Source organism: Chroicocephalus ridibundus, chromosome 2 (assembly GCF_963924245.1).
Source record: "Chroicocephalus ridibundus chromosome 2, bChrRid1.1, whole genome shotgun sequence".
NCBI classification, from domain to species: domain Eukaryota; kingdom Metazoa; phylum Chordata; class Aves; order Charadriiformes; family Laridae; genus Chroicocephalus; species Chroicocephalus ridibundus.
In genome coordinates this window covers 41495765-41507982 of record NC_086285.1, presented here as the reverse complement: position 1 = coordinate 41507982, position 12218 = coordinate 41495765, and the positions used below count along the sequence as shown (strand labels likewise).

Below are 12218 nucleotides of genomic sequence, written 5' to 3'. Positions count from 1 at the left end.
ATGGGCATTTTTCTTCTTTGTCTTCTCCAAAGCCATGATGCTGGCAGTCTTGGGCTTTCTGATTCTCCGGTAGCTGTTGTGGCTGGTACTTGGTATGGGAAGCTGGTAATAAGCAAAGTGGCCAATTTGGACAATTTCTTGTTGTTTCCTTCTACTAGAAACGGCCAGAACTTTACAGAAAGTGGAACATTCATTTTAGATAATTTAACTTTCAGTGATCCAAAAGCTTCCAATAGGGAAAAAAAATCATCCAAATTTGTCTGACCAACTGGAATAAAACCTCAAAGGATTCTGAAGAGCTCAATTAGGTAGGTCATGTTGCTAAAATGAAAAGCTTCGTTGCTGCCCTTGTGCAATTTATAATCCATAGACTATGTTGCTCGTAGCGAGTTAGTGGAATTCATTGCTAGGCAGTGTTAAGTCCTGAAGTTCAGATCGTGGTTTTTCAGTAGATTTTATTTAATAAGAAAAAATATTGTGATTGGCAAAGTGTTTTCTGTGGGCAATAGCCTATTCTAGATATGAGGGGAAAGGGGTGATACTTTGTGGGGTTCATGGAGGCTCTGACCTGAGGTGGGTAAGGTGTGCACAGTGCTGTGCACTTTGATGCTATTCAGACAGACTGGACTTTGTTGTCTGTAACCTGGGCCCACCTGTCTGTTAGTACAGATGGATGATGGCAGAAGAACAGGAAGGAATAAGGCTGCAAAAGGGGAGCAGGAACCTAAGCTTCTTTACTAAAGGGACAATAATGAAAGGAGATAACAGACACCAGAGTATTCATGCAAATATGACACTGCATTTTACTAGTCCAGCATCATAATAGTAGTTTCACGGGGAAAAAAAAGTTTCATTGTGTTTTCTACACAACGAAAAGAGAAATTTACTCCTTTAAGTGCACAGAGGGGTACATTTTTCAATCAAAATTCTTGGATCAGGAGATATGATTTTAGGTTTTTCAAAATGCTAGTAAGTGTGAAAGAAAAAACTTTTTAAAATGGTATGATGCATAGCCTCAGGCTTCTAAAACTAATAACACTAATAAAAAGAATTATTTTTCTAAACTAGCTCACTTTGCAGGAATCACAGGATAAATATTGTCTCTAGACAAAATAATACTTTGAATAGCAGTAAGTGACCAGAGCTGATTCAAACTTTCCAGGTGAATACTGTATGTGCTGAAAAATGCACTCTATAAATAAATAGTGGGTACTGATTTGTGCCAAACTGGAAGAGTTTTGCTTTTTTTATAAAAAGGAAGGGAGGAAAAGAGGGAGAGAGTTTAGAAAATATTTGAAAATCTTTTTAAAATGAGTAGTTTTGAATTGTTTGGGTTTGGATGTTTGAAATTTGCCGGTCTTTAAATAATAAAAATGGTTAAGTATCCAAGTACAAACTCTAGAATTTTGTTTTGGGTGACAGAAATGTTTCAGCTGACACAATGATTTTATTTTTTCCCCTAATTGTCTTTATTTTTTGGTTTGGCCAGTGAACTGAAAAATCAATTACTTGCAGATCTCCACAGCTGAGACAGTGTTGCATTCATCCTCTTCAAAGTGACTAGCCACTGTTAGCGTTACTAACAGCAAAACCTATGAAAGGAAAGCTTGTATTGCCACAAAGTGGCCTTGATCCTCAACTTGTCTCAGGAGAGTCAGCGGGATCAAGGCCAGTGTAGTTGGAGCCCCCTTTTGAGGGTTCTTCTTTTCTAGTGAGTGTCAAATACTTAATACAGTTGGGTTTTTTCCTTTCTTTTTTTTTTTTTTTTGAAACTAAGATTACATGAAACAATATAGTGTTTAAATGTAGGTATCCTCATTTTTTAAATATTTTTGAGTTTATTATATAATGAAGGCATTCTCCAAAAAAAAAGTCTGTGAACAATGCAGGAGTCAAAACCACTTTGTTTTAAGATCCTCATTTTCCCTCCTAAAAAAAAAACCCAAAAAAACGCCAAAACACACACAAAAACCCAACAACAATAAAAAAAAAAAACCCTTACAAGGAGCTGAGTTCAAACACTATAAATGGTCAGAACATAGAGTTTCTGAGCAATAAATTCTCAGCGGGCATCATTTGTTCACACATAGCCTCCTTTCAGCCCATGTAGAATATTATGGGGATAAATGTAGCCTATTAAAATTAAATATTTAAAATTAAAAAGTGTATGTGTTTGTGCACAGAAAAGGCACAGGTTGCACGTTAGCTAACTTTCTGTATGCTGAGCTCATGTTTTAGTCACTTGGGTACTATAATAGCTACTAATAAGTAGTTTGGTGATTAGGTGAAGCCTATTTTGCCCTGTCAGGTTAGATCACTGGTAGTGCTTATTATGGAACTGAACTTACCTTTAAAGTGACAATCCAGTAGTTTTTAAGAAACGCATCTTTTGCAAAAATGAAGACTGTCATACAGTGATAAAAGGGAGTACCCTGGTGACCATAGGTCTTGACAAATTGTGTTAAGCTAATTCCTAAATGCCAGATCTAAAATTCATGTTTCTTTGTCTATGTTATATCCATGAGAAGGTTATTCTTTTGTCTTTGGATGTCTTTAGATTTCCCATTGTATCAGATTCACGGAAGACCTAAATATGATGTCTAATATTTTCGATAAAGGAAGTTCATTATTGCTCATGGCTAGCCTACTGTTCTTAATTGCTTATGTCTTTATTGTCTTGTTGAAGAAAATCCTTTCAAATATAACTTTTCTTTGGCCCATTGGCCAACTAAATTCATAATGAATTAAAAGTTCGAGCTGATACGGAGTTATCCAAATGTAAGTTTCTTAGCATTTATAAGATAGAGCATGAGCTCCCCACATGTCTCTTCACTTTTATACTTTAAAATATCCTGAGCTAGTTTTCTTGAAATTTTTCTAGGAAAAAAAAATAAATCCTCATTTGGCTCGGGCTCTCTAAGTTATATTTGTAATGCTTACTGGGTGTGAACTGCCAGATATTAGGATCCTATATAAAAAAAAATATTAAAGATACTTTTTGAAGTTACCAGCTGAAAGGTTCTCTGAGCTTCTGCCAAGGCACAATGTGTGTATTGTTTTGACTCAAATAAGCTATCATGGAAATAGTGGGAGAGGCGTGACGGAAAGGCGTGGAAAACTTGGGAATATCCATATCTTGGAGAAACCAAATTATGATACTGAAAACAAACTCAGACTCCAGGACAGAAGGGAAATTGAACATTAGTTTAGGGTGTCTCTGATGTATTGAGAATGGCTGTACACATGGCCAGAAGGAAAGAATTGCAAAGTAATGAAGGAATGAAAATAGAATTCTGCAGAGATTTGCTTTTTTAATCGGTGTTTATGGCGGTAATAGTTAGTGATGGAAGAGCTGCAAAAGATTTAGATTAATGGGGTATTAGTTTAGAGTTCCTGCCCAGTTACAAGTTCCAAATGCATTGGAAAAAAATTATCTGCGTTATTTGTGTCTGCAAAATTTAGGCTGAATGTTTCCTTAGGAGAGGCTGTTTGATAATAGATCTTGTGATTCTTTTTCTGGAAACTAAACCTGCAGTTGAGTTTAAACAATTGGGAATGAGTGTGTGCATGAGGAAAAGCTATGCAGGGGAAGATGTAGCATATCTTTCTTGTAGCCAAGTCATAAAATATAGCAATATGCAGTTGCCAAATTGTTGAGCTGTATATGTTAGGGGACTTGAGGGACAGGGATCTTGACCTCCTCCAGAAACTATTTATTATTCGATATATTAAAAAAACTTGCTCTATCCTGTCTGTTTACTCTATTTTCTTTTGTTTCCTTCATGCATATTCAGTCTTTGTGCTTCTCTTAATCCAGAGTTTAGGGGCAGTATTTACAGCAGTTTATACTCTTTGCTTAACACTGATCTGAGGGATATTTCAGGTGAACTGGGCACAAAAATTCGCATGGGAAAATTTCTTATCACAAAATGCTTTTTCATTGAAAGCAAAAATTTGCCCCAAAGCTGTTAATTTTTTGTAAAGAATTGTGTCAAAAATGCCTTTTAAGATAAGGTCAAAACTTCATCATTTTTAAAGAAATCTGGTTTCTTCTTTTTGGAAAGACTTATCATTTTAAAAATCTATGTTCAATTCCATAGTGAAACATGGTCTCTAAAATCAAAACTGGGGGAAAACCTCCCAGTATTTATTCACATTCCAACTCAAATGAAATGTGAAAGGGCCTTATGGAATGGAATGGACAGTTTGAGGGTGAATCTGTAGGAATTGTGTCTTCACCTGAATGTTTCTGTTCTCTTCCCTTGGTTCTGAGTAGAGGCAAGAAAGAAGTTGCACTGGTGAAGATCATATCGCCAGTGGTTTCTGAAGGAGAACCGCTTGCGTAGGCTATGCCACAAACGGCGTGAACCTCACGTTGCACACTCAGCTCTGCACGGCATAGGCTGTGTGCGCTCAGAGCATAATTCTGTATTGCGTGCTAGACTGCACTTAAAAGTTATTGCAAAACACATTACCTAGTGGTAGCGCAAAATGTCTAGATGTGACTGGAGGCATAAAAGTGCATCCATGTGTAAAAATCCACAGTTTGACTGAGACTGGGGGAAGTCCTCAAAAACTGTCTCAATGAGATATAGGAAGGGGCATAGGTTTGGAGCAAGCTTTTCTTCCAACTTGTTTGCTCACGATTTCCTTGGATGTATTGCCAGTGCCTCTGGCCAAGAGATTATCTTGCCCGTGTTTTAAATTGCCTGAAAATTGAAGGAACAAACGATTACTTCAATCTTGGTTAAAATGCTGAGCTAATTACGCTTCTAGGTTGTATTATTCCTGTGCTTCCTACAAAGAAAATTAAGGTAAAAGCAGTGACATTAATTTCCTAAGTGTCTGGAACATTCATCTCCCATTTAGGATCTGAATGGACTGGAAAGACTCTTCCTCTTTAGAAAGATGTTAGACTATAACATCACTAGCTTGTAACACTGGAATTAGTAAATACTTTAGTACCCTCCTATTTTAAGAAATTGTAATTTGTGATTGTAATTATGCTACACATAAAATGTAACTTTAGACCTGTCCTGCCCTATGTTTTGGGGGGACTGTTATACCTCTTAAGTCAGGCCAGGCATGCACCTAGTTTTTGGCAAGGATGTCTGTGTGAACTTCAGGTAATAATACCGAGCATCAAGCACAGACTGTGGACAAAGCCTGTCAGTGGTGTGGGATGTTATCCTAGCTTTATTCGTCGAAGTGCAACTCCAAACTTTGCTGGTAGGAAGTCTGTAAAAAGGCTGACATTGAGCCTTCGTTGTGTGTTGATCAACAGTGTTGCATCTCCACAGGGAAAGTTATGGAGGTCTTTCTGTACAAGTTTATCCTACAGAACGCAAAACCAGTCATAAGCAATCTTTATGGTTCCTCACCTTGACACAGTGTTCAGTCATACTGAAAGCTGAAAAGCACCGATGTCTTGCTGTAGTAACGTGTTGTCACACATAGCACCGCTGATTTACAAAGTAAATTCTGCTTTATGAGTTTTAGTGCATTCCTCTTCCTCTCCCTTCAGTTTGGCTTTCTAGGTTCTCATGTTTTCCCTAGGTTCTTATGTTTTCCTACTGTCATCATTTCTGCCCTTGATGCTGCCTTCTTTACAATAAGAATTTCTCTACACGTGCTCTTCAAGAACTCTTCCCAGTGGCCTTCTACCCCTCTCCGTCCCTCTGCTAATGAATTAAATGGTAAAGCTGACATTCCCAAATGTTGTCCAAAGGTTTTTCAGTTAAGCTGAGTCACGAAAATGGTTGCCATTGCTTCGGGTTTTCTGTTGCTGGTTCTAGAGTACAACTCTGCCCATGCTAAATGGAAAGAGAAGCTCATTTTTGCAGCCATGAACATTAGAGAATTTCTTTCAAGCAAAAGCTCAGATTTCATGATACCTATCACATGCTCCGTCGTTAAGGGACATGTCTGACAGTATTGTAAAAACAGAGAGCAGCTGTGCTCCTGAACATACTCATTTTCTGTGCCACTGCAGCCAGGACTGTGGTAGATTTTAAACTCTGTTCCAGAGGCTCTGAGTCCCAGCCAAGGTCCTGCAGAGCTGGCTGAATTTTTCCTTTTAAAGCGTGTTCCCGTCCCCAGATGACTTTGTGCAGCACTGGCTGGCAGCGGCAGGTGGGTGAGTGCCTAGTCATGCCACAGGGAAGGATCACAGAAAGAACTATTTCATCCTTCATGGCATGGTATCGTAGAAGAGCATGGGATAGCAACGCTGTTGCTCCAGGTAATTCGAACCTGCGAGGCTCTTCTCCATAGCACTGAGACAATACGCTCGACGAGCTGGATCCCCAAGCATAGCTGATATTTCTCAATCCAGTTTGCTTTTGCATCTGTGAGTTGGAGGGTGTTTAATCAGCTTCAGTTTCTTTGCTATTGTCAGGCAAATGCTCACCTTGGCATTTCTGTGTGATTCTGTACAATCTCAGACACAACCTGGAGATGTCTTAGTAATGCTTTGATTTGTATGTGACTTCTTCCCTTCATGATCTGTAAAAGCTTTACATGAGAAAAAATAAGTATTTCCAGCATCTAAAGATAATATCTTTATGGGCCTTTCCTTTTCAGAGGGGTAACATTGGCCTGTTTGACACTACCTTATTGTCATCCTGACCTGTTAAATTTAGTTTTACACTGTTTCTGTAATAATTCCATGGGAATGCAGCAATTGCCAAACCAAAGGCAATCACAAAATACTTGATGATTCTATGCTGGTGAGCTAGGAAAAGCAGAGCTGCTTGCCCTTTGCTTTTCTGTTGGCATATCCTTAGCTGCTGCATTTGGTACACTCTTACATTAAAGTAAATGTAGAAATGACTCCAAAAATGTCAGTTACTCTGGGGCAAAAAACTAGCACGAGTTTGGAGCGAACCCTAATCCAATACCTTTAGTTTGCTAGTGGGTAATGTTTTCCTTTCAATGATTCTTAATGAAATGCTGCACAGAGGAGCTGAAAGTTGGCAAAAAATACTGTCTTTGAAAATTTGGCTCCAGCTGATTTTATACCTAGAAGCAGAACTGTGGATGATCTGCTGCAACTGGTTAATTAAATCCTGTGCTGTTAGCCCTCAATTAGATGCATTAAATTGCAAACCTTGTTAGCAGATTTGCTGGCCAAATACGGAGAGATTCTATATATCATTCTGACTATTTTATATTTGGCTTCTTAAAGAATGTATGCAGCTTGTCTAATGAAGTGTCTGTATGTATAAGAGGAAAAAAAGAAACAGATTTCCGATCTCTTCCTCTGTTGGTCTGTCTGCCTGTGTCTCTCTTCAGTGAGTGGGGTAAAACTCCCCTTAACGTTTCTTTTTTTTTAAATGTTTCTTGGACTCTTACCAGCAGGTTTTTACAGTCTGTTGCCTGCCTCTCAGATTAGAAGAACACTGGCATATTTTAACAGTTTCCTAGGATCCAAATAGTCTTTAATTAACAGGGAATTGATGTTTTGGAGTGCAACCAAAACATGGGAGACATTGGAAGCAGAGGATGGGCTTGGATCCTTCCAGCTTTTAGCTGGCTGCAGCAAGGGGCAAACAAATAAGTAGAACAGGGTCTGCTGCAAACAGGTAGCGGCTTATTGGTATGCAAGGGGATTTCTTCATTTGCATTATGTTCCCACAGAGCTGGTGGTTGGTAGCGTTAGCTGGGAGGAGCGTTCTGCTATACAAAGTCTGAATCAGCTCCACCCTTTGCAAGAGCAGAAACCGTTTGTCGGTACCTTCCCACAAACGGAGTTTTGGTGGCCGCTGAAATTGTTCTTAGTTTAGGTTTCTTTTGATCAACTGTTGAGGCAGCAAGGTATGTTGTGTTTGTGAGGTTTAGGTTGATGCTGAAGCTGTAAACTGCATGAGTGAGCATTTAATTAAAAAATCAAAAGCTTACAAATGGCATGACTTTTGCTGAGCTGAACAGTGAGTTGTTGTTTTTCTTTTCGTTCTTGAGCAGTTTGCCTTAGAAGGGCTGAGCAATAGGGCTGGGAAGAAACACTGAAATTATAGCAGAATGAGACTAGCTGAAGTTCTAAAGGGAAGTCAGACATATGCTGAAGATAATCCAGGGGGAGATATGGTTTATCAGCTGATTTTAAACAACGATAGATTGATACCTCAAGCAATTACTGGCAAAGAATTATAACCAACAGTCACCGAGTCAGCTGTGCTGTTTTTCAGTAATGCAGTAATTAGTGGACAAATAAAAATATATTTGTTTAATCCAATATTGGCTTTTTATTGTTGCTTTTTTGCGTTGGCTTTTTTTCTCTTCCTAACCATAGTATTTGCTGAACACCTCCTGTCTCTTTCTACACCTAGGTGGTACATGCCAGAGCCCTGCTCTTCCAGCCCTAGTGCGTCCTCCTGCTCCACCATTGCAGCCGTCGCTGGATATTAAACCATTTCTTCCGTTTCCTCTGGACACTGCCGCAGCAGTCAATCTCTTCCCCAACTTCAATGCAGTAAGTACACTCCTAACAGTTACTGTCCACCTCAGTGAGCCACAGTTTCCATGGAAGACTCAAGAGGGCACAAAGTAGAATTTTATGTGCTGGAATATCTTCTCCCTTACTGAGGGCCAAATAGCTCTTTCAGACACGCTGGTAGGCCATAAATTAAGGGCTAGCGGAGAGTTAGCCAGAAGTAATGTAGAAGGAAAAAATGATATGATCCCAAGTGACATGCAGTAACGTTGCAGGCCATATTCAGTCCCAGGGCTTGTGAGTTTCCCACTCTGATTTAAGATGTGCAGAGTTTCACCAACCTGCAGTTTGCTACAAGAGTGAAACTCTTGGAGTGATGGCATTCTGCATCCCATCTCTAACAGGCTTCCTGAGAAATGCTTAAAATTTACAAATTGGAGGGGCTACAAAAGATAAAACTGTTGGGGTAATTAAAGTAAGAATGAGAACAGCATTAGCTGGTATGTAATCTATTCATTGGCAAAAGATCCACTGTATTTTTTTCAGGTTAGGATATTTTATTTCTCGCGCCTTAGGTTAAAAAAGTTAGATTTCTCTTTAATATTTTTTTTTTACTTAGTCATACTATCTATGACTGTAGAAATCTTATTTCTTCTTAGGTATTTTCATTATTTTACTGACATATGTCATGAATGTTTCAATTTGGCTGTTTCTGGCTGAGATGTGTAATGCTCTAAAATAAAAAAAAAAAGTCTAAATTAGTTTCCTGTTAATTTTGACTTTATAGAATTATGCCCCTTTCTAATATGAGCATATTCTGTGAAGTTCTTTCCCTTATTTACATATACTAGATATAGAAAAAAAATTAAGAATGTGTGTGCTTACCTACCTCGAGAGACACAGAGAGGGATGGAAATTGCCATGCCAAAAGAATTTTAGTTAACATGCAAAAATCTTAATTACAATAATAAGTGTAGTAAAAGAACATGCCCATTCTAGAAGCAATTTGTAGTAATCAATAGCAAATTTCCATAATTAAATGTTCATTTATTTATCTTTTATGGATGTGCATTTTGCTTTAAAGTAATTAAAACGAACTAATCGTCAAGAATATTTATTTATGCAGTCTTAAATTCAAGCAATTCACAGCATTAATAGAGAGCAGAGAAGCTATAAGCTGCAAGTCTTAAAATTCTCAGAAACAATATGTCAAAGAATTATTACAAAGAAACTTTTTATTACAAAGAAACTTTGTCAAATTTTAAAATGTATGTAGGTATGCAGCAAAGTTTTAAAAAGTGCTGGTTTTAACCAGGTTACTGATAACTCATAATGAAACGGATAAGCCATTAGACTTGCTCAGTATGCTTTAGCTTTTTTTTTCTTACCAGTTTTGCTTTGTGATCACTGTTTGTATTTAATGCAATAGGCCAGAAGACTTTTTAGAAATTATCTATTAGAATTTCTGTTTTTTTTCAGGATTTTCCATAGTTCAGAGTCTTCAGATTGTTTTTCTAATTGTTTAACTCTGCGTAATTCAAATACAATTTTAATGATGGATTTTAATGCATAATTGTTAATCTTGAGTTCCATAAATTTGCAGTTTCTTTCTTTCTTACAAAGACTGATTTTATACTGTAATTATCTTGGGGGAGGGGGGGAAGATGTGCTTGTATTAATTTGGAAATAAGAAAGTAAAAATAGACTCCTTTCAAGACCCTGTTATTCCTGAACATCATCTTGGTAGTGTATCATTTGATATAAGCACTGAAGTTGGACTTTACAGACTTGTCGTCTCTTCAGTTTTTCAGTAAACTGAGCCTAGGTTTCTAGAGTGTGACTAGCAGCCCTTTTTAACAGCACTCTGAAGTTTGTTCCCATGCAAAGTCCTGCTTCCTGTGATGTCTGGCCGTCTGCCAAGTCCACCTTTGATGAATATGTCAGTCCTGAGTGTGAGGATGCTGTCATCAGAGCTGCTGTCACCTGCCTTGCTGCTCATAGCCTTTGCCTTGCAACGTGACCTTTGCCTTTTCATCATGTGTGCTGACGTGCAGCGTCATCCTCGGTGTTCCCATTTTCATTCTGAACAGTACATTATTGAACGCTGCTATGTTTAGCTCATATGCCAGAGCTGGTTAATGGCATCCTCCAAACATGTAGGCTAGCTGAGAAGATCTGCATGTTACCAGAAATTCTTTCCAAGCTGACGAATCTTTTGGGGATGCATCAGCTGCTGCTGAGCATTATCAGCCTAAGAAAAAGGTAACCCAGAAGTCATATTAGACTTTATTTAGGACTTCTGACAAGGCCTTTAAGTATGTGAATGTGAGACAGAAAACAAGTGTTTAACCAAAAAATGATCTTCATAAACATGCATGCTCATGAACAGTGGTAGCTGTTGATAATGCTTTATATTTGTTGACTTCCTTGACAATCCTACACTGTCAGCAGAGAAACATTTACATTCTGTAGCTAAACCAAGGCCAAGCAGATGATCAGTAAAAGACCCAGAACCCTAAACACCCAAACTGGATGTTCTCTATGTTGTGGGTAAATTAGCTTTACTCTTGATTGAGATGTCAAGGTCATAGATTGTGTCTTAGGAAATGGAATTCTAAAGACCTTTTGACCCTCACACAATTCCACAGAAATTAATGAGTTTGGCACCGTCTTCGGGATACTTCCCAAGATGCTGGAAGGAAGTCCAGAGTTTCGGTCATTTACTGACCACTTTTCAACAGCCTTCACTTAAGAGCATGGTCAAGGAGAAACTTGAGTAAAAATTCACTCATGTTTCAGAGAAAAGAAGTGGTCTCTGATTATGGCAATCCTAACCCAACCTGAGAGTTTGGTTGTGATAGGTGTAGGTATTTGAGCTAATTAGCGTAAGTTTCTTCACAAAAGATAATGGAGAATAATGAGCGATTTCTCCAATTTTGTAAGTGGAGAAAAATACACAAAGGTAGATTGCAATGCAAGCACCCTGTATGTCTACTTTGGCGTGAGATGAAGTGAACCCTGAAAGTTCCCATTCATCTCTACTGACTGTAATGAGGACCTGGCTCAGCTGCACCTACATTTGGTTAGATGAATCCCACATTATGGGACAGGTCATAAGCAATTCACAGCTGATACATTAAATTCCACTCAAAAATCAGATGACAGAAGTGCTGACATTGTATTGTGTGTTTACAGGGGAATGGTCTCATTTATCAAGCAGTTATGCTTCTAATTTTATCTACAGACAGTCTTAAGGGAATTTGAGGATTCAGATGAATGGAATAGAAATATTAGGAGAGGTGAAAGCAGAAGTAATTTACCATTGGAGGATCACAGGCACATGCAAAAACCAAATGCTAACAAAACTAACAAAACCAAATACTGATCTTAAGTACCACGAATAATAATAATAAGGTGTTGCATTTTATACCATTTTTTCTCTCTATGTCAGTTTATTGCAAACATAAGATTACTTGCTTTGTTACTGATGATTTTGGTCTAAAGCTAGCTCAGTTTTTGCTGACCGCCTCTGAGGAGAACATTCAGCACTGACTTCTGTGAAGGCAAAAGCTTTCATTGGGGCAGAGAATAGAAGAGGTAACATGGGGTGTGCAAACCTTTATCAGTAATATCTCTGGACACTGAGGAGAGGGAAACGTAAAAAGTGAGTAACCTGAGAAATTTTAGGAAGATAACATATGAACCTTTGAACCATCCAATTTCAGAAAGAACATTTTCTATTTATACAAGAAAGCGTAAAGCAAACATACCAATTAACAATCTGGTT

General features: G+C 38.1%; 1 protein-coding gene across 4 annotated transcripts in view; it reads left to right on the top strand.

Moving 5' to 3' along the window:
• ZNF385D (zinc finger protein 385D) overlaps positions 1-12218 on the top strand; it is a 447035-nt gene that overhangs the window by 296521 nt on the left and 138296 nt on the right. For all 4 annotated transcript variants that reach the window (XM_063325173.1, XM_063325175.1, XM_063325172.1 and 1 more), the window contains exon 3: positions 8328-8470. In XM_063325173.1, the coding sequence (XP_063181243.1) occupies positions 8328-8470 (143 nt within the window). The remainder of the gene's footprint in view (positions 1-8327; positions 8471-12218) is intronic.